Source organism: Cloeon dipterum, chromosome 2 (assembly GCF_949628265.1).
Source record: "Cloeon dipterum chromosome 2, ieCloDipt1.1, whole genome shotgun sequence".
Lineage (NCBI taxonomy): Eukaryota > Metazoa > Arthropoda > Insecta > Ephemeroptera > Baetidae > Cloeon > Cloeon dipterum.
Genome location: NC_088787.1, coordinates 6,164,093 through 6,186,294, shown reverse-complemented (window position 1 = coordinate 6,186,294; position 22,202 = coordinate 6,164,093). Strand labels below are relative to the sequence as shown.

The window sequence follows — 22,202 nt, the reverse complement described above, 5'->3', positions numbered from 1 at the left end:
TCGTTGCTCCGCAGCCGCGGCCGCAGCCGCGCATAGCCCGGTGTGCTGAGTCACTTTTTTAAAACTACTCTCCACGCATGCATTCAAAGCGGATCACGCCAATGCTGTGTGCTGTGCACCCAAATGATTAAGACACCCAAACATAGCGGTCGACCAATTACTAACCGATCCAACCATCTTTCTCACTGGATTAATTCTTTTTCTCGCCTCTCTCTCTCTCTCTCTCGCACTCACTGAGTGAGTGCGAACACAACACGCTGCGCCTGTAAGCCGATAATACCGCTAATCAACCATAACTAATATGACCAAGAAGGTGGGGAAATTAAATTTATATATTTATTTTTGACAAATTCTCTACACCACATACGCGTGTTCGCGGCATAATTAATTTTAACTGAATTTCTGGCTTGAGTCTTTAGAGGATTCGTTTTTATCTAATTACTATTTTAAAACAGTTTCGAATTACAGAACAGCTGGAAAACCTGATTTACCAAAAATAATGTTTAAAATGGGCAAAATATGTAAAATAAGTTTTTTTGCATTTTTATTTAAATTACCATTTTTATTTTGCCAATTGAACTGTTATTCAAAATTTTAATTACTTATGGCTTGTGGCAAAATGCAAAGAATTTTTTTCATTTTTGCAGGTGTTAAAACAAACACTTTTGAACTTGGGATTCTTTCTTACAACGCCGAGTAAAACACTTGGGGGAAAAAATCACCCAAATCGATCAGATCGGCGCCAAACCCGGCTGATTGACGCCGGGCGGCGCCGAATGAAGTTTCCGAGGGTCGAAACCACCCTCGTGCCCATAGGAAAATTATTATTAAAAAAAAAATCAGAAAAAGTTGATTTTTTCACGGCGATTTTTGGGGGTTTGCGACTGGACCCAGATTTTGCCAATTAAACTTTTGTTCAAATTTTCAATTACTTGTGGAAAAATGCAGGCCTGCCACCGGTGTGGCGACCGATTTCAAACTTTCTACCGCCCATAGAAAAATTAAATTTCGGTTTTACAGTTTTTCGGCTTGGCCAGGTGCACACACGAAAATTGATTTATTTTGGTAACAATTCAACAGATTCATGGATTTCAACTCACGAAGCCTCAAAATAATCGTATAAACAAGGCCTATCAATTGACGTACCCTGACGAACTTTTTCAGGGCAATGCACCCTTTGATCGGCCCTGGGGCCTGTTTTTCTTGCTTTTACGAGCTCATTTGATGATACTCGGTGACGACTTTTCACCCTCGCCTGCGACCAACCTTCCTCAGGTCGATCGCTCACAGGGCGGGAGGCGTCGAAAGGATTGGAGGTCCTTCTGGCGCGCGGAGCCGGCTTGTCGGCGCGCGCTTGTTTTAACTATAATCTTTAAATCAGTTCAGGTTGGTTGGAAAATAAAATTTTTGACCCTGATTGTCGCTAAAAAGCAGTTTTTCCTGGGTTGCAAAATTAACTGACCAGATTTCTTGTCATTGCGTTTTTAAAAATGTCTGCTTTCTTGATTTTTTTTATTGTACTTTTCATGGTTCTAAAAACATTTTCAAAACTAATTTTATAAAAAAATTGACGCACTTTTTGATTCGTTTACACCTCGTACAGGTCTTGGGGACAGAAACAAAATACGCAGCTATTTTTATTTTGCTGTTCTCTACGCAACATAAACATTTTGGGTTAGAGATATCGAATAGTGAGTGTATTTTTAGAATTCTAATATTCAGAGTAGTTTTTAAACATTTCTCGTTAAAATAAATAGCGCTTTTTACCTTCTGAATTTAAAAAAAAACTTTTATTTAGTTTCGTATAATGATAAGTCTTTGGTCTTATGAAGGGTTAAAAGGCGGTACATTTTTAGAAGACTGCAGAAAAAGATATTTGAAACATTAACAATGAATAATTTATCGAAATTCTCATCGCTGATTACAATTCCTCATTGGTGGTTAAAAGTGTAATAAATAAACAATAAAATATTCTTTAAAAATACAATAAAAATGTTTTGAATTCATTTAACTTTTGCAATTTATTTAAAAAAAGTCGGAATGAACCAAAATTAAAAATTAAATTAATTTTTGTGGATGGAAAATGAAATTACAATTGTTCTTTACATAATTTTTAAGTATTTTTAATGTTTGAGAATTAAATTTGTAAAAATTATCTAAAAGAAAATAACGTGGGGAAGATTTATATTTAAATGAAAAATAATCTACTGCTAATTTTTCTTCCTAAATTTCCAGCTCAACAGCGACTTTATTTTAAAGTTTTGAAATTTATTTTGTCAAAATGCTGTAAAACAACTTTTAAAAAAATTTGAAAGACGTCTCAACAGTTAATATTGCTTTACTATCCGTTGGAAGGTTGAAATCATTGCGGTGACACGTGAAATATAATTATTTATTAGACATTTTTATTGCTGCAAATAATAAAAAACATTTTTGTCGACTTGTAAATGTTTCGATTAACGATTAGTAATCTTAAAAAGTCAAAAGATGTTCATGACAGCAGGATATTGCGATATAATTCTTTTCATCAAGTTTGCAAAATTCACTAGCCTAAAAATGAATTAAAAATCTAATAATACATCATATTTTTAGTGAAATCGAAGTCTTTTAAATGGAAATTTGTAGATTTTTCTGAAGACATTGTCTATTAATGCAAAAGGCTGTTAATTTTCTGTTATTATTTGTTCGTTTTACACTCGTGATTTCAAATCTTACACTCCTCTTTGAGTTCTACTTATTTTGCATGAAAAATGTCTTCAGTAATTTTTTTAAAATTATTTTTCAACGAATAAAAACGATCAAAGCCTACATTTTTGCTGCAAAAATATATTTCAATCTAATTCACAGTCGAATCTGGAAGAAAAACGAACCAAAATCGGCCAAATTGATGTCACAAACTCCAGTTTGAGAGCAGAATTGAATTAAAACAGATTTCGCACAGCACCCGAGGAAAATTCGACATTCAATGCATGTGTTCCGCATAAATACATAAATTACAGACTCAAATTGAAAGCCGTTGGACGAGAGCGAGGATGGCGTCGGCCGAACAACAAAAGGGGCCGGCCATTGCGGAACGAGCGGAGACAAAGGCGCGTTTTGTCATTATAAAATAATAAGGCGTGAGGGGTGAGCGCAGGGTGCGACACGCCAATGGGGGAGCGGCCCCCTTTGTGTTGAATCAATATTTAAATAACTCTGCCGCGCGCGTCTCGATCGACTCGCGAGAGAGAGAGAGAGAGAGAGCCGCGTCGCCGGGGGCCCCGACCATGCAGACTCGAATCGCACAAAAGCGCGATCTCTTGAAAAGACAAAAATGCATTGTGCACACGCAGTCGAGAGTGCTCCCTCGCCTCGAGAGCACTAGAGTTCCTCCACCGCGCCGCCACTTTCCACACACGCCGCGAATCTAGATCTGCCCGCGACCCTCTCCAACCGAGAGAAGTTACGGAGAAATTAATGCCACTGGGATATTGAATTTTAAACGGGAATAATTGTCTGTTTTAATTTTATGATCCATAGGGTTGGGACAATTAGATCGACTATTTTTTTCTCTGCTCTATTTCTTTCCAAAAACATGAAAAACCCGTCCAAATTGCCAAAAACCCCGAAACAGGCCGTCTGCTAGGTGCAAGGGCTAAAGAGGCAGAGAAAAAGTTTGTGGTGGCCAAAGAATGGAGGTAATTTTTATTATTTTACTTTAAAATGCGATGAGTGAGTCCAAAAATGATCTTGATTCTATGTATTTATTTACTTAACTGAATTAATAATTTTTAAAAGGGCTGAAAACAATGAAGCTGGTTGGTGCAGCACTGAAAAGAGAAAAAAAGCTCTGATTGTGGAACTGGATTGCATCTGAAGAATGTGCTTGCTCTCAAAACTAGTGCTGATTAGGAACGCTAGTTCCCAAAAAGGAAGGCAATAAGTTTCCCGACCCTAATGATCCATATGGTTTGGAGCAAAATTGACGGGAAATTATTAATTTGAATTTTTTTTAAATTTTAAGCAGATTCATAATTTAAATTCACCAGTTATGTAAAACCTTAGCGTTTGAAGCCACCAACAGATGGCGCCACTGTATACTTTCGTAATAATTTTAATTTTAAGGCACTTCCGCTGCGATTTCAGACTCAATCCTATGCTGCTGTGCATTCTGCTTCGAGAATTATTTCTTTTGACCTTCTGAAAACCAAAATCGGTTAAGCCAATCGCCGTAGAATCGGGAGTAACTATTTTTTATTTAATAAAAAATATCTTCCGACATTTCTACAGCAAATACCAGGACTGATTTTTGTTTCAGCACGTCCAAATTATTAATTCTAGAAGCAGGATGGAGTCTGAAATCTCAGTGGAAGTGCCTTGAAAGAGAAAGTATGCGGTGGCGCCATTTGTTGGCGGCTTCAAACGCTTAGGGTGAATTTCCGAAAATATCTTTAAAAGGAAACCAACCGATTCTTAACGATTACAAGCGGCTTTGAAAAACATAAAATACGACAGTTAATTATAAGAGAAATATTTAGGAAATATATTAAAAAATGAATGGATATATATATTCTTTTTATTATTTATTCTTATAAATATACATCAAGCTTAACAAAATCAGTCAAATTTTTCTAGAATGCCGATCAAATCGTCATCCACAAACTGTTCGATGGTTTCATGAATATTTTGCATCAGTTGAACGCCTTCGAAAAACTGTGTAATGCTTGGGATTTCCTCATTTGTCAGCCTCCCATGCCGCAAGCTTTTGGCTAGCAACGAGTAGCCACAATTATAGACGTCCAGGTCGTATTTGACCTTCGCCAATTCTGGCAGTGAAGCAACAGCACATTTGATCAACCTGGACATTTCGCGTACTAAATCCAAATCGACTCTGGTGAAATGGCGGGATTTAGAGAGAATTCTAAGAGATTTTAGCCGTTGCAGGATTTTCCTTTCGGCGATCAATTCGGTCAGGTTCCTAATTAATGTGACATCCGACCTTGCACCCAGCGTCAGTTTCTCTAGGTTTGGCGCGTGCAGCGTAGCCGTCACCGGAAATAGGTTCATTCGCGAGCTATAAAAAGGTATATGTCTAGAAGACATCCATCAAAATCTTAGTTGAAATACTCACAAAATCAGTTCTAGCTCTTTTAATTGGGTGAAAGATGTGATGGGCTCCATTTGGTCAGAATATAACCCTCCTTTTAGCACCAGTTTCTCCAGTTTCGGACACAGAGTCAGAATCTCGTGAGGGGACGGATTGAAGGTAGCATCGGTAGAACGCACGTTTTGGATGCAAAGTGTTTTTAGGACTTGTCCGTATTTTCTAAGGAAGCGCAAGACCACGGTCGGAGGTAAATGGGCGAATTTCATACTCATGATGTGGTCGAAGAGCAGATAATGTTCGTAGAATTGAGTTTCCAGCTGGCTCTCCGGCTCGTTGACCTCTCCGAATCCTACCCTCTCAATCTGAACAGAAATTGGAGAAATTATTTAACAAAAATATGAAATATAAAAGACATATCGCAGATTAAACTTTTCGATAAGACTATTTGCTGCGCCACGCACACTTATAAGACAAAAATATACCAAATATATCATTATTTTCTTGAAATTTTCAGGTATTAAAGCTGCGATTGCAGATTTTATTTTCTTCTAATTCGCTGAAGATTATATAACTATGTAGATTCGTGTCAGAAAATCACGAAAAGACTTTACCGTTTTGAATTTTTTTGTTAGTTACGAACAAATTGTCTGATTTTGTTTATTAGTTACGCTAATTGACCAGTTGCATAAACTCTTAGTTATTGAAGCCGCCAACAGATGACGCAACCACAGACTTTCTTAAAAAATTGTATTTTAAGCGGTTTTAAGGCATTTTCGATGCGATTTTAGACTCAGTCTAGCTATTTTGCATTTTTCAATTAATTTGCTATTTTTTGACGTGCTGAAAACCAAAATCGGTTCAGCCATTCGCCGTAGAAACGTTGGAAAAGATTTTTTTATTTCCAAAAATAGTTTTTCACGATTCTACGGCGATTGGCTGATCCAATTTTGGTTTTCAGCACGTCAAAAAATAGCAAATTAATTGAAGAAAGCACAGTAGCTAGATTGAGTCTGAAATCGCAGCGGAAGTGCCTTAAAATCGAAAGTCTACGGTGGCGCCATCTGTTGGCGGCTTCGAACACTTAGGGTTTATGCAACTGGTGAATTAACCAAATAAAAAACCAAATCTGAAATCATCAAGGGAGTGGCGTCAGCGTTTCCAAAACCCTCACAAAATTAATATTCTTCAAATTTAAAGGTATAACAACCTCAAGGTGATGAACGAGCAGAGGATGACATCTCAAATGACAGTATACACTGAGTCTCGTGTAGTCTACAATAACTTTCAAGTTACGTAAATTCAGTGAATTCACGTGGTTTGGCAGGCGAGTAGTGTCTTTCATCATAGTTTCGAAATGGTTCCGATATATTATATTTCGCTCTTCAAAAAAGTCAATGATGTGAGCATTGCGCAGATGCATCATGAAAAAGAAGTAAAACTGCAACTCTTTTCCCAGGTTTTGAAGCTCATATATGAGCACCTTCAATTTTCGCAAGCTCGTCTTCAACTGTACGCCTAATTGGAAATTGGGTTTAACCCCAAGATTTGCATCATCATCATCATCATCTAAGATAAAACCGAGGCACTGAAGATTCGGTAGTTGATTGCCGAGATGAATCAAGTCCCTCAGACGGAACTTGAACTTTTCCCTGATATTCAGGGTTTTCAACTGAGTTAGTTTGCCCAGCGCCTTAAATATTTCACTGTCCACGAGGATGCAATCGACATATCTGGTTGGTTCGTGTGCTTCCCACAGCAGTTCCTCTACTTGCGGAACAGCTCTAGATATTTCAGTCAATGCCTGGAAAGGACAAAAAATTGAATTAGTGTATTAAATTGGGGAAAAAAATATAATTTTTTTCCTCCATTATTTTGACACCACCGTTACTTTAAAAAAATGTAATTTTATTTAGGGCAAAAAATCTGAAACCACATTTCACCTCTGTGCATAATTTATATAAGGTGTTTTTTAAATAAAAAAAATTGAAACGAATACTCTATTTGCCATGCATAGGAATCAATTCCAGAAATTGACTGCCACTTGGGGAAATCTACTTAAAAATACGTCAAAGTTAACAATAGATGATTTAACCTCTTTGTAGAAATGATATTTATGACTTCTGGGACAAAATGACATGAGCGCCGACAAGTCGATCACTTTTGGCATGTTGGCGAGCCACAGTTGGAAAGCAGGAATCATAACAATGTTCATATCTTCAACACTGCGATCCAGACTTGTGCAATTTTTGGTCATCAAGTGGCCGACCACCTTCAAAATTAAGTCCAATGCTGCAAAAAGAAAAAATTACAAAAATTAAATATTGTACATGGAGCTGCTTATTTTTAATTATCAATATAATAATTAATTTTGTCAAATAATTATACGAATCAAAAATATCCCGACAAATATTATAAATTGAATAAAAGCTTGAAACTAAAATATAAAGTCGCGTAGTTCGCACAACATTATTTCCAAGGCTATAGATTTTTGATATTACTACACGAGATCCTGGCTTGACCGCCTGTACGAATAAAATGACTTCTTGATAGATATCCGCTCTTGTTGACTGATGAGAAGTACACAAATAAATTAATTAATTCTTCGATCGTGTAATGTAACCTCGAAAATAAGTTTGGGAAAAATCAATTCAGAAACGGGACTTTTGTGAGTGACTCGAGCCGCGCCGTGAGCCATCAGAAACATATAATAGCAGATAGGAGAGCCGCCGTCGCCGCGAGATTTATAAATGCAGCGCAGTCGGCAAAAATTATTGGCAGCTCAGATCTCTATTCACATCTAAAAATTGCCTAATTGGTTTTGAATATTGCCTCCCTCTCTGGATATTACAAAATAGAATGGAAATGTTGTTACTGGAAGAAATACTCACGCAAGTCCACAATATGATGGGCTTGAAAGCCGCGCTCGAGAGAAACTCCAAAGTTCCAAGCGACCCGTCTAATTTTGTTTGCGGCAATTTGTCTGTGTCGCAGGTGCTCGGCCACTTTCAATAAATCCAGTTTGAAGTCCATGGCCAATAATTGCGTGGGTTACGTTCGTAATGCGTAAAATTCGATTTTTACTCGATTATAAGACCGAAAAGATTTTATCGAAACAAACAGCACGGGCAACGCTTTCACCTTGAGGCATTTCAGCTGTTGGTGAGTGCTCTGAAGGGAAAGTTTGTGACATTACCGTAGTTGCCTCCCCTAACCTTCAGGTGGCAGACAGGTGCTTTCTTTATTCAGGCTTTAAATTTTAAATAGAGCGGGAAAAGGAAGAAAAACCGTTCGAAACAAGATGAGCGTGGGCTCAGCGTGTGGCCCATCTTTTCGCCTCGCCGCACCGGTGACTCACATTGAAACGCCTGCTGTTCCTAACAATAAGCCGCGCGCTGGAAGGTTGTGAAAAAGAGCAAGCGGCGCGATCGGCAAGAGGACCAGAAGCACCTTTAAAGAGGAATGATACTGGAAAAGCCTGGAAAATGCTTGTTGCCAATGCATAAACTTATCCCTAAGGATTCAGTTAAAGCCTAAATTGACCTAAGAAGCGCTGTAATTTTTTGAGAAAATTGGCTGGAAAGCTACCGTGCTTTTCAAATGGTAATGGCTGTCTCCTTACTTGAAATCCGATTTTATTTCAAAACCAAGAGTTTACCCAATAAGCGGCATACACCGTTGGACAGATCTCGACGAGAGGAATCGGAATATGCCAAGAAAATATGTTCAAGCACTCTAAATTTCGGAGAAAATTGGCAAAATTTGAATTTTTATTGTAGGAAGGTCATTTTTTATTATTGCAAATTGTTGAACAAAATTTTTTTTTTGCTCTTTTTATCCCTGTCCGAGGACCGGAGGACCGGGAAGGGCGCGCACTGCACTAGCACGAATGCTGAATTCCGAGTGCCAATAACACCGCGAACGGATAACATGGGCGCACCAGGCCGCACAGGGACCCAGCCCACTTAAGGGCCACTTGCCTCCGCACCGAGGACTGCATTGAAACGCTAGACATTCGTCCCGTGAAGCCAAATCACGCCTGCTGGAAAGGTGCAAACCAGCAAGTAGCGAGTCGGCGCCGGTGCGCCTCCCAGCCCGTTGAGCAATTTGAGCAATTCGAGTCATTAAACTAACCACTTTTTGCCATTTCTGACATTGGGTAGCCAGTATTAGATCTCCGAACTGCTCAAATACCTCACATTGCTTTGACACTCCTGAGAGTGCCTTAACAATGCGAGCCAACGGGCTGATTGAACGAAATTGTTAATGGATCAATTGTTTATGGTATCCAACAATTTAAAGAATTTTCAATTGTTGCCCGTTATCACTCCACTTTAAGTCTCTATCTGTTGTGCTTTTTGAGCAATTTGATTTATGTACTATTTACTTATCTTTTGCCATTACTGACATCAATAATCATGAAAATATTGCATTTTTTATTTATACAATTATGCAAGGCTTCTCTAGAATCACAGGAATTCCAGACCAGTCACATTGGGTGCCGAAAACAACACACGAATGATCTTATGAAGGCATTTATTTTCAAAGTCATGCAGTGGCAACTTTTGGAGCGGTATCGTATTTTACAATTGTTTATTTCACACAAAGTGGGATCGATTCAAAACAGAGGTCATTCAGTGAATCTGGATTTTCTACAGGTTTTAAATTGAAAAAATATGTGATTTTGAACCTCCGTCCAATTAATTCATAAATTACGAGATATTTTTACTATTGTTACCATTTTTATAATAAAATTTTCATATTTTTCCATTGCAGATGTATTAAACTAAAATCAACGCCTTATTATATTTCGAAACAATGAAAAAAACATCGCAATAAATATTTGGAGAGTGTTTCCGAGAAATATTAAAAAGATGTGCCGGTTCGTTTAAACCCCGATTGATTCAGAGTCCTTGACATAGCTTCTCAATATGCAAGGCTTCTCTAGAATCTCAGGAATTCCAGACCAGTCACATCGGGCGTATTGACAGACACACAATGATGTTATGAAGGCATTATTTATTTTCTAAGCCATTCAGTGGCAACTTTTGGAACGGAATCGTATTTTACAAATGTTTATTTCACACAAAGTGGGATCGATTCAAAACAGAGGCCATTCAGCAAATTTTTATTTTCTTCAGATTCTAAAATGAAAAAATATTTGATTTTTTAGCTCCGTCCAATTAATTCATAAATTATAAATATTTATACTATTGTTACCAATTTTAGTCAAATTTAATTTTTACCATATTGCAAATCGATAATACGAAGTTAAACCTTTATTAAATTTAAAAAAAATCAGAACGCAATAAATTTTCGGATGCAGTTGATGAGAAACATAAAAATATTTTTTTGGCTGGTTTTAATTTTTCTTTTTGAATTTTGTTTTTAAAATAACGCGTTGCCTAGGAGGAAATATCTCCTATCAAAGTAATTTTTTAAATGGCATATATAATACCAATTTAAAAAAATAGTCATTACTACATCATCAGAAAGTGATTATTTCAAATAATCGTGATATTTATCGCGTTTTTTCCCGTTTTGAGAAAAAAAATTTAGACCATTTTTTCTGCGCTGCGAATTTTTTCCCTAAGCTTAAAATAACACACTTTCGACATCTTGGCGTCCAAGTTTTAAGTTTAATTATATAAATGTTGAACGGCAGCTCTTTAGGCGTTTGGTAACCAAAAGAACTGCATATACACTCTGGAGTTAAAATTTTCTTAATTTTCCTAATAAAATTAGTTGAAATTCTAATTTAGAGAATACTGCTGTTCAGAGTATTTTTCCTGCCTTTTCTTTTTTTTTCCTTCGATTAAGTTATCACACTCGATATTATCTGGGTGTCCAAGGACCCTTCTCGAGCAGAGGGCTCGTTTACAGAGAATTGCCAAAAATATTGAAGGAGGAGTGTCAATTTCTTGCTTTAATTTAAAACAAAATTGATGTCAAATTAATGGCAATTTTATTTTTTCAAGCATTTTATATAAATTTAAATTGTTTGAAGAAAAATATTAATAAATTTTAGTGTACAATCACATCAGAGGATAAAAGAAATATAACAAAATACGCGGGAATGAAATTAGTATAGGTCGGCACGCCTCCTTTTCGACGCTTCTGATTGGCCACTGGACTAGCTGTCTCCTGATTGGCCTCCATTGTTTCGACGCCATCTTGACTTGTGACCGGCGGGAACCAACGCAGATCGCAACCCACATTACCCACCGGTGTTCTTATAAGATATCTAGATTGTAAAGCAGCTTTGATAACTAAAAAGAAATGAGAAGTACTCTAAGAAAAATGGGAGATATTTATAGCAAAATTAAAATAATTGTACTTTTCCTTTTTATTTGCATAAATATATATGCATCCAGCGTTACAAAATTAGACGTGCTTGTCAAGAATGCTGATCATAGTTCCTCATCAACAAACTTTTCGATATTAATTTATTTAGCTTTCATTGGAAGGCCTTGGAAAAACTGTGAAACGGCTCCACGCAATTTCTACATTTATCATTATTAGAGCCAATGATATGAACTTTGGGCAGATGCACCTTGAAATATTGGTAAGAAGAAATTTCATCTAATGGGTTATGAGTCTCAAATATGAACATATTCAGGTTCTGAAAGCTTTTCTGCAATTCGTTGTCAATTTGCAGGTCTCGTCCAGCCGGTCCAACCAATCTAAATTCATCCGCCAAGGTAATGGAGAGGCTCTGAAGATTCGGCAAAAAATGGCCAAGTCTGATCAAGTCCAACAGACGGAACTCAAACGTTTTCATGATTGTCAGAGTTGTTAACTTATTCAAATTGGCCAGAGCCTCAAATATTTCAATGTCCATGAGGATGCGACTCTCGAATCTGTTGGTTGGTACGTGTTGATACCACATCACTTCCTCTACTTGGGGAGCCATTTTTGATATTTCTATCAATGCCTGTAACATGGACAAATGTAAGGATTTAGATTCGCATCCACATTTAGTGTTGAAAAAAAATTATTTAATTATATTGCCCTCAGACTTTGTCACCACTTTTAAGTGGAATGATACTGGGCAACAATTAAAAATTATTTAAATTGTCGGATGCCTTAAACAATTGACCGATAAACAATTTGTTCGACAATTTGCAATAATAAAAAATGACCTTCCTACAGTAAAAATTCAAATTTTGCCAATTTTCTCCACAATTTACAGTGCTCGAACATATTTTCTTGGCATATTCCGATTCCTCTCGTCGAGATCTGTCCAATTGTGTATGCCACTTATTGGGCAAACTCTTGGTTTTGAAATAAAATCGGATTTCAAGTAAGGAGACAGCCATTACCATTTGAAAAGCACGCTAACTTTGCAGCCAATTTTCTCAAAAAATTACAGCGCTCCTTAGGTCAATTTAGGCTTTAACTGAATCCTAAGGGACGAGTTTATGCATTGGCAACAAGCATTTTCCAGGCTTTTCCAGTATCATTCCTCTTTAATTTGCAAATTTACGAAAATTAGATGAAAAATCTTAATGTGCATCTCACCTCTGTTCTTAATTTAGATTTCGAATTAAAAAATGAGATATGTTAATCTAGAAATTAGCTACGACTTACAATTAGGGAATTCTACTTGAAAAATGCGTCAAAATTAACAACAGATTATTTTACCTCTCTGTAGAAAAATGCCTTATGACTTTTGGGACAAAACGACATGAACGCCGTCAAGTCGATCACTTTTGGTACGTTAATCTCCAGAAACAGTCGGAGAACAGGCATCATAAGAGTGGACATCTCTTCAGCCCTGTGGTCCAGAACGAAGCAGAACTTGGTCATCAAATGGTTGACCACCTTCTCAATCAAGTCCCTGGCTGCAAATAGAAAAAAATTAATTAATTTTGAGCTGCGCTGAGTTTTGATTTTGTAACAATATTATTATAGACAACAATGCTGTTAAGTTATGAATTTAATTCTTTCGAAATTATCCTAGTAACAATTGTTAATAGAAATAAACTGTGTAAGACAGTAAAAAATCTTATCCAAACTACGCGCATATATTGTATCAGCGGGAGCTAGAAGTGCGATAAAATTGGACCCCATCCACGACTCCGCCACCCCCAAACACCCAAAAATGTACGCAAAAAAGTGACATTTTCTTAATTCTCCTACGAGTCAGAGGGGGATTTTAACTGTCGGACACTTAAAGAGGAATTATACTGGAAAAGCCTGGAAAACGCCTGTTGCCATTGCATAAACTCGTCCCTTAGGATTTAGTTAAAGCTTAAATTGACCTAAGGAGCGCTGTAATTTTTTGAGAAAATTGGCTCAAAAGTTAGCGTGCTTTTCAAATGGTAATGGCTGTCTCCTTACTTGAAATCCGATTTTATTTCAAAACCAAGAGTTTCCCCAATAAGTGGCATACACCGTTGGACAGATCTCGACGAGAGGAATCGGAATATGCCAAGAAAATATGTTCAAGCACTCTAAATTTTGAAGAAAATTGTCAAAATTTGAATTTTTACTGTAGGAAGGTCATTTTTTATTATTGCAAATTGTTGAACAAATTGTTTATCGGTCAATTGTTTAAGACATTCAACAATTTAAATAATTTTCAATTGTTGCCCAGTATCATTCCACTTTAATTTGGCACCGCCCCGCCACGATTGGCCAGATTTTGAGCCTAAATTCGTGTTTTTGGCGATGTTTTCGCCCAAAAATGGGGTCTCTATATATGGGACCGTCGGGCCCCGGAAGGTGAGCTCCAAGATAACTTTCGGAGGCGCACAACGTGACTTTATAATAGCTTAGGGATGCACCCCTGAATCACGCAAACCGCAAACTGCCGGTTAGAATATATAAAAGTCGGAAAACTTTTAGGAAAAAATTGGGCCTCTATATCAAATTTCACAAATCAAAAATTAAAACAATAAAAGGAAATATTTAAGTGGAAATATGGAAATATTTTTTATTGGAAGAAAAATATACTTACGCAAAGTCGGAAAGTCATCGAGTTCGAATAGGGGGTCGAGTAAAACGCCGTACAAGAGTGAAATCTGTCTGATTCTCCTCGTGGCACCCAGCATGTCATGGTCCTTTAGTGGAATGAGCGAGGTCGAGGTCGGTCTCCACGAAATATACAGTTCATCCATGGCCAATAAACAGGTGGGTTATGCTCGTAACGCGTAAATTTCGATATTTCCTCGATTACGAAACGGAAAGGTTGAGATCTATTCACAGCACAACGTGTGTAGTTTTCAGTATGACGCTGCGGATCAGCTGGTATAGCGTCGTGCGTCTGTTGGGAGAGAATGTTTATAACAATAGCTCTTGAGCTGCATCCCCAAACCTTCAGAGGGCAGATTACATTTTTCAGGCTTTAAAGTTTAAATAGTGCGGGAAAAGGGTGTGAAATTTGGTATGAGCAGGGTGCAGAAATAATAAAAACATGCTCGACCCATATTTTCGCGTCTCCCCCGCAGCGAGGTCTTTCATTGAAATTTCCGAAATTTCTGCCCTTGAGCCGCGCGCTGGAAAGGTGCTAAAACGAGAGCAATTGGCGAGTCGGCGACGGTGCGCCTCCCGGATTGTTGAGCTTTTCGAGCATTCCGATTCACTGAAGTAACCAATTTTTATTATATTAATATATGTATCTGACGTTAAAGATATATGTATAACGAAAAAATGTATTTTTTTACTTTTTAGTTAAAATAAATTTTTATTTATTTCTTTCACATAAAATAAACGACAGACGAAACTTTTACTTGTTTTCTCTCATCCTGTGTTAAAAATTATCTTAAAAGCTTCGCAAATCCAAGTGTGCTGCCTGCTATGGTAGAACAGAAACATTCCTAAAAATGTGTTAAATTAATTCCAACGCAAACATATATTCAAAATAAATACCCCCATAGTCCTTGTAAATCTCTGCTCTTCACGTTTTATTTTAAAGAAGGGGTTCAAAAATTGTTGCTCAAAAATTAATAAATTTTGTGAATTCTTCATCGCAGAAAGTACTCAGAAATCGACGTCGTGAGCAAAAGTAACAAAATATTTTAAAAATGATAATAATAAATTACAAAATTTAATACGTTCTCGATAGAGTTATTCATGCACACTTAATGAGGGTTAAGTTACCGCCAATAAGTGATATTTAGATTATATGTAATACAAGAATTAATCAACAAACTAACTGAGCAATGGGTCATTGTGGATTGTGGACATTTCTATAATAATAATTTAAGAGTGTTTCTTCTGAAATTCTCTAGCCAGGTGTAAGATAAACCTGAACATCAGGCAATATTTTACTGTAGTGAAAATTTCAAACAAATTATTTTTCCTCCTATTTTTTGCGGGTTTTCCTTTTCCCTTAAAAATTCATTAGTTTTAAATGATGAATTAAAATAATATCGATTTTTAAAATCAATTGCAAATCTTAACGAGCAATTTATTATCTACCAGCCAATTTTTCCTTCAGCTTAAAACAAATTTGATCTCTTGGTTTCAAAGCTTAAAAAGAAATTAATTTTGGCCAGGTTTCTGAACTGCAATTATTTGAAAATTTAAATTTAATAATTTTTGAGCCAAATATTGTAATAAACTGACAGTGTTTTCAACACGAGAAGGCAGCCAAAGTTTCTTCTAACACGTAGGAATTTAATATTTTTCAGTAATAATCAGATTTCTATTGAAGTGATTTTCTTTTTTTATTTTATAGAACAAATATGAGAGAAGGAGGTTGTTTAGCCCTGCTTCTGCGCCAACTCGCGCGCCTTGGCCTTCTCCAGCTTGGCGATCCTGGCTGTCGACTTGGAGCCAAGGAGACCGCCGCCCCAGTGGCGTCTGATCTCGTCGAAGCGCTCGTTGAAATTGTTCTTGACGGACTCGACCACCTTGTTGAAGTTGGGTCGGTCGCCGGCCTCGACGTTGGTCAGCGCCACGGCCGTGCACGTCTTGCGGCGCACCAGCCGCCCAAGGCGCGCCTTGCCCTTGATTATGCAGTAGGGCACGCCCATCTTGCGGCACAGAGCAGGCAGGAACAACACCAGCTGTTCAGACAGAAAAATGGGGTTTCGTTAGTTCTCGGCTTGAATGAGGGTTCAGGAAATTAATTGATAATGGGAGGAATATCAGATATAATAAAGTCAACGTGGATGTGACATCATAGTCGATCAGATGAAGAAATTTTATCATCATGTTAACAGGTACAGGGTTCCAAATTGGGACTATTATTTAAATTTTAAAAGAGTTGTGATCTGTTAATAAATAAACCATCAGCTTATTTCCCAGCAAATGTCTTAAATTTAATTTTCAGGAAAGTAAACATTAAACAACTGATAGATTTTCAAGGTTCGCAAGAACCCAGTGCATTGCAAAAACTATTTTCGCATATTTTTCTGAAATTTCGCGCATTTTTCAGACACAAGTGCATTTTTATTGAAAATAAAAAAATTCTCATGATGGATGACCAGAAATTAGAATTTTTAAAATTGAGTAAAAATGCCACTGGCTTCACCGAGATAAAAATTCAAACAAATCGTAATTTTCCACAATTTTTAACGCCAATTGTGGCTTTTTCGGGGGTTTAAATTGGAAAAATGCGCAGAACCCAGTGGTGCATTTAGGCGCATTGCAAAATCGGTGAATTCTGTAGATTCGTCTGCTGTTTAAAAGAAAATGGCTTCAAAATTCGTCTTAAAATGGTCCGCAAAGCATTATTTTTAACCTTCAGAGCTCAATAGCTTGCTCCTTGTGTAAAAATAAAAATGGCAAAGGCTGGCAAACCATCTAAACGTGCAAAATTTAATGATTATTAGAGTGATAATTAGGGTTTGGCAATTTAGCAACGCGCAGAAACGCACCACTGTATTTTTCGCGAAAAACATCTGGAAAAATACAAGTTTTGATTTAACTCCCCGAATTTAACCCCCAAAAAGACCACATTTTGTGCCAAAACAGTCGGAATTTTTGGTCTTTTGCTAAAAATAATCCTTATTTTTGATCTACTATGAGAATTTTTATCATTAATATGACAGCAAGCAGCAAGTGTTTCGGAAAATTGCAGGAATACGTTTTTTTTATAAATGCAGTGGGTTTTTCTTAGAAATGTAGAAGTGCGGGTTTTTGCAAACCCTGGTCGTCATAATGGCATCAATTCAGACCCAAAAACAAGGTTGCATTTTTATACCAACCGGTTTTCTTCAATTCTCACCAATTTCTCGAGCAAAAAATGCAAGATATGAATTTGTTCCTCATTTCCCCTGAGTAAATCTAGAATTTGCGGTCAGAGTGGTCAAAATTTCTTCTAATGTGCAGATTTTTCATTTATATTGCCATAATTATGCTGCCTCAATTTCTCCAATATTTACTCTGCATTGTGGTGATTTCTCAAATAAATGCAAGCAGAAAAAGGATTTAAATATGCCCGGAAGAGACGATAAACATTAAATTTAAGTCTTGAGAGTAAAAATCAAACTGTGGAAAAAATACTTCATTCACTTTAAAATCTCTAGCTCTCAGGGATCCAAAAACCCCGCAATTTAAAAAATACAAAGCAGTAGTAGAAGGCGTTATTTTTTAATTTTTACCAGTTGTTAAATTGCAGGCAATGTTTGCACCTCAGTTTTAAATATTTTTCTAATTAATGGCACATGATCTCGGCTTGAAAAATTGTCACAGAGACATTTATGGAGAAATTATGGCAGTAAATGGCAATTTTAAAGAAAAAATCAGCACAGTAGAGGACACGTTAACAACTTTGACAGCAAATTTTAGATTTGCACTGGGGAATTATGGAATAAATTCATATCTTGCATTTCTTGCGCGAGAAATTAGTAAAATGGAGTGTTGGAAAAACCAGGTGGTAAGCAAAAAGCAAATAATGCAACTCTGCGTAGCTCTGGAAAACTTAAAAGCCTATTAAAAAGTTCACAAGGCCTGCCATCTTTAATCATCTGAATTTTGATAGATTCAGAACTAAAAATTTGTAAAAATACTATAAGAAACTCAAAAAAATAATTATTATATCTCATTAGGAACCCTGCCTGTGTGAATTGAATTATTTAATAAATCTCCAGCAAATAAAATTACCTCAACGGGTTCAATGTCGTGCGCAATGACGACCAGCTGGGCCTTCTTCTGTTCGACCAGCTTGGTGACATTGTTAACGCCGAATTTCACGGTGTTTGGCCTGCGGGAGGGTGCTCCAGCCTCGGCTCCACCCTGCTTGCCGGCAGCGGCGGCTCTCTCCTCAGCCTTCTTCCTCAATCTGATCTTCTTGGCCAGTTTGGTTTCTGGTCTGTACTTGTCCAACAACTTGAACAGTTGCACGGCTAAAATACACAAATTTAATCAATAACCGAGAAATATACACGCGGAATGATTTAATTTAAATATGGTTAAAATCAGAAACAAATTTGAGTGGAATTTTTGTTCAGCAAGGCACTTCAGTGTAGCAAATCGTAATCATCATTTTAAATCATAAAAAATCAATCCAGGTTTAATTTTTGTAAAAATTCAGTTACCGGTTTGCTTGTCCAGGGTTTGGCTGAACTGGTGGATGGTGGGAGGCACCTTGAGCCTCTTCTGCAGCACGGCCTTTTGCCTCTGGATGCGAATGTATTTGGGCCACTTGACGAACCGGCTCAGGTCCCTCTTGGGCTGAATGTCCTGGCCAATTCCGAAATTCCTAGGTCTCTTTTCGAAAAGTGGGTTGGTCACTTTCTTGGGCTCGACCTTCTTCACCACCAGAGGCGGCGCCGCAACCTTCTTACCGACCTTCTTCTTGATCTGCGAAAACGTGCGGCCAAAATCAGACAAGCGGCAATAACAGGACGCATTGTTTATGTTGCGATTTCAGAGTCAAATCGGGTTCAAGGGGCGAATTAGCGATGAAACTCGTTAATTCTAATTAGACCAGGGACGGAATTGGGAATATTCATCTCTAATTCGGCCAGGGAACGCCAAGTTACTCTGTTGGGACGTTTTTGTGCCGAATGTTTTGCTGTACACGTGAAACCCTCGGAAGCGGCTTCAGACATTTCGGCAAAATAACGCACCCATCGCAAAAATATCGGAAAATATGTGATCACAAACGTCACTCACCTTTTTCTGCACCATTTTAGGCGTAAATTATCTGCCGATGGTCCAGAAATAAAAGGATAATCAGCGAGTTCCCGTGAGTCGGGTCGCCGATCAATTTCCAGCAGCGTTGGGAGGATTGTTAAAGGTGGTGGCGCTGCTGGCGATGACGCATGCGCAACCACAGACAAAAGACGAGCGCGTAAACGGAAGAGCGAGCGTGCCACGCCTCCGCCGCCATACTGGAATGAGTTGTGTTGACTTTTTGTAAACGTTCGCGTTTGGCTTCAGGAAACTTTGTTCTTGGACGCTCGGACGGTTCTGTTCTCTATAAATCGTAAGTTTCGAGTCCCATTTCACTTCAAGCCGCGAAAATAGCACATTTGGGGGAAATAGTGCCTTGGAGATAAATTTGCGGGAAACTTTGTTTTGATTTGTAGGTCAACAACTCAAAATATTTATTATTTACTAATTTCTACCTTCTAAAGTGGATTTTCTTTCCAAATAGAAAATGAGCATGGAAGAGGATGCGGAGGTGCACACCAAGACTGGCAAAAAAAGCAATGTGCTGCCGCTGTGGGGCAACGAGCGCACCATGAACATGAACAACCTCATCCTCACCAACATTCAAGCTTCACATTACTTTAAAAGTATGATTGTATGGATGCGTTTCCTCTGGAGACTGGAATTAATAAGTTGATCTCAATTTCAGTGAATTTATACGAGCTGAAGACTTACCACGAAGTGGTCGACGAAATCTACTACAAAGTCAGCCATTTGGAGCCCTGGGAGAAGGGCAGTCGGAAAACCGCGGGTCAGACGGGCATGTGCGGCGGCGTGAGTATTTATCTATTTCTCTTTTACCACTTGAATACCTCCTGACAGAATTTTCAGTTAAGCGTCTCTTATTTGTTGCGTCAGAGCAACGTGAGTTTTGCATTTCCAAAACGGTTTTCCGTAATTTCTGCTCAAACAGGTCCGAGGGGTCGGCGCCGGCGGCATCGTGTCCACGGCTTACTGCCTCCTGTACAAATTGTTCACCCTAAAGCTGACGAGGAAGCAGCTGAACGGGCTGCTCACCCATCCTGACTCGCCATTCATAAGGGGGCTCGGATTTATGTACATTAGGTGCGGTTTTTCGGCATTCAGGGGATATTTTTTTATTTCTTTGGTATTTTTGCAGATACACTCAACCTCCTGCTGATCTCTGGGACTGGTATGATGAATTTTTGGAGGATGAAGAGGTGAGAAGAATTGATTTTTAATTTTTACGACAGAAAAAAAATTAAAAAAATCTGTAGAAATAATTTTGAGTATTCAAACTGTCTTAAAAAATTATTTTAACAGGAATTGGACGTGAAGGCCGGCGGCGGGCAGGTGATGACGATCGGCAACATGCTGCGCCACTTCCTGACCAAGCTCGAGTGGTTCTCGACCCTCTTCCCGCGCATCCCCGTGCCCATTCAGGTAATTATTGAGCCGCGCCACTCGACAGAGAGACAGACACTGCTGCAAGACTAGTTTTCGAGGTCAGCATTCGCCCGGCCACGCACGAGTTGCGGCCCTCGGACGGACAAGCTTTGCCTAACTCACAGAGTGCTTCTGTTTGCAGGTGTTGCCCACCTTATTTCTGTCACTCTGTCCCACCTGAGTGCTCTATCGCACACAGACTCACACGCAAACCAATCAGAACGTAAATAGTTCGTAAGTCTGCAAAGTCGACATCGTCATCGGCGAGATTGATTTTTTTTAAATTTAAATTTGGCTCGGCGCGGGGAAAAGCGGCTCTTTTCCTCGCCTCGGAACCAAGATTCGCGTCACTTGAGCCTCTTGTGATGCTGATTGGAGCGATTTCTCTATTTTAATTTTATTTCCTTGCTGATTTTTTATGTTCTTTTAATTTTAACAAAAAGCTGATTTTTAATATTTTTAAAATAATTCGCATATTAAATTTATAAATCTTTCCTTTTGAGAAATACGCTCCAATGTGAAATTAGCTTGAATCTAATTATAATAAAATTTGTTTATGCTCTGCAGATTTAATCTAGTTTATTTTTTTCTTTTGTAATTGTTGTAGCAAAAGCTGGAGCGTCAGTTGAGTGACAGATTCCCAGCACCCCCGCCAGGAGCTGCTGCGCACGCTGCTGTGCAGAGGGCCCCTGAGCGGCGCAGGGACTTTGAGGAGTACCCTGAGGAACGAGCGCCGCCGCCACCACCACCTAGAGTCAGACGGTAAGGAAAGGCACGAGACAAAAATCTTTTTTTTTAATGCTTCAATCAAAAATTTATTTAAGCAGGAAAATTTGAACGTAAAATTCATGTTTTTTTTTAGGTCGCCTAGTCACGGACGTGATTCTCCAGCCCATAAAAGAAGCCGAGCCTCGCCGCCGCCAAGCAGGAGTGACCGACACAAAGAACGGCGCAGCAGGAGCAGAAGTAGGGACAGAGAAAGAGAGAGGCACGGAGACCGCGGTCGTAATAGAGACCGAAGCAGTAGAAATGGACACAGCAGACATCACAAATCTTCTAAAGATGACCAGTGAGTGAGTTTTGGTCGCTTCTCTATTAATTAATAAAAAAATCTCTTAAAAATTAAAATTTAGCATTGTTTTTTATTAATTATTCCAACCTAAAGCTTTGTTTAAATTTTTTAAATATGACTATTTTTCATCCTGTTCCAATTTTTACTAGAGAAAATTTCCCTGAATTTACAAATTGTGGTTTTGCCTTATTTTGCAGGCGTTTTATAACATTTTAACTCCATTAATTAAAAACAAGTTGAACTTTCCAGTTCGAGGCACCGGTCGCATAGCAGTCGAGACTATGCCTCGGAGTTGCTCAAAGAAAGAGAGCGGCAAAGACGTGAAAGGGACGGCAGCAGGTGAGGTAAAACCGATTTTGCCGCTGGCCATGATAACATGTAACGTCTCCCTTTCTAAAATTCACAGATCGCCGCCACCCTCTCACCGGTAGACAAATTCAGAGAGCAGCGTTTGTGTAACGGACGATGTCTAATGTAATATATATTTCCTGCTAAGCGACGCGGTCGGTCAGTGTTTTACATTTGAATAAG

The 22,202-nt window shown here is 38.2% G+C and overlaps 2 protein-coding genes across 8 annotated transcripts; one reads left to right on the top strand and one right to left on the bottom strand.

Annotated features, from left to right (window-relative positions):
• Nucleotides 1-15,731: 15,731 nt before the first annotated feature.
• On the bottom strand, nt 15,732-19,306 carry RpL7A (ribosomal protein L7A). Its single transcript, XM_065477347.1, has 4 exons — nt 19,154-19,306; nt 18,574-18,838; nt 18,140-18,381; nt 15,732-16,098 (listed from the first exon to the last, which is right to left on the bottom strand). The coding sequence occupies exons 1-4, from the start codon at nt 19,166-19,168 to the stop codon at nt 15,793-15,795; spliced, it is 828 nt and encodes a 275-aa protein (XP_065333419.1). The 5' UTR covers nt 19,169-19,306; the 3' UTR covers nt 15,732-15,792.
• An 18-nt stretch (nt 19,307-19,324) lies between these two features.
• LOC135935201 (pre-mRNA-splicing factor 38B) lies at nt 19,325-22,170 on the top strand. 7 transcript variants are annotated; one of them, XR_010574184.1, is made up of 10 exons: nt 19,325-19,466; nt 19,638-19,779; nt 19,842-19,966; nt 20,106-20,257; nt 20,313-20,373; nt 20,477-20,596; nt 21,207-21,361; nt 21,462-21,672; nt 21,921-22,010; nt 22,078-22,170. XR_010574184.1 is itself a non-coding variant. In XM_065477341.1 (10 exons), the coding sequence occupies exons 2-10, from the start codon at nt 19,641-19,643 to the stop codon at nt 22,100-22,102; spliced, it is 1,074 nt and encodes a 357-aa protein (XP_065333413.1). In that variant the 5' UTR covers nt 19,325-19,466; nt 19,638-19,640; the 3' UTR covers nt 22,103-22,170. The 7 variants fall into 7 exon arrangements, 5 of the variants coding, with proteins under 5 accessions (XP_065333413.1, XP_065333415.1, XP_065333417.1 ...); XR_010574185.1 differs by having other exon boundaries at nt 21,921-22,015; XM_065477341.1 differs by having other exon boundaries at nt 21,462-21,668.
• Nucleotides 22,171-22,202: the final 32 nt, after the last annotated feature.

What these genes read in the sequence shown, in the direction of transcription:
- RpL7A (XM_065477347.1), bottom strand. An exon ending in AACCCTGGACAAGCAAACCG is followed by an intron (nt 18,382 to 18,573) that starts GTAACTGAATTT and finishes TGTGTATTTTAG; the next exon opens with CCGTGCAACTGTTCAAGTTG. An exon ending in ACGACATTGAACCCGTTGAG is followed by an intron (nt 16,099 to 18,139) that starts GTAATTTTATTT and finishes CTGTCTGAACAG; the next exon opens with CTGGTGTTGTTCCTGCCTGC.
- LOC135935201 (XM_065477341.1), top strand. Translation starts at nt 19,641, where the DNA reads ATGAGCATGGAAGAGGATGCGGAGGTGCACACCAAGACTGGCAAAAAA. An exon ending in AGCTTCACATTACTTTAAAA is followed by an intron (nt 19,780 to 19,841) that starts GTATGATTGTAT and finishes TCTCAATTTCAG; the next exon opens with TGAATTTATACGAGCTGAAG. An exon ending in CCACCACCTAGAGTCAGACG is followed by an intron (nt 21,362 to 21,461) that starts GTAAGGAAAGGC and finishes GTTTTTTTTTAG; the next exon opens with GTCGCCTAGTCACGGACGTG.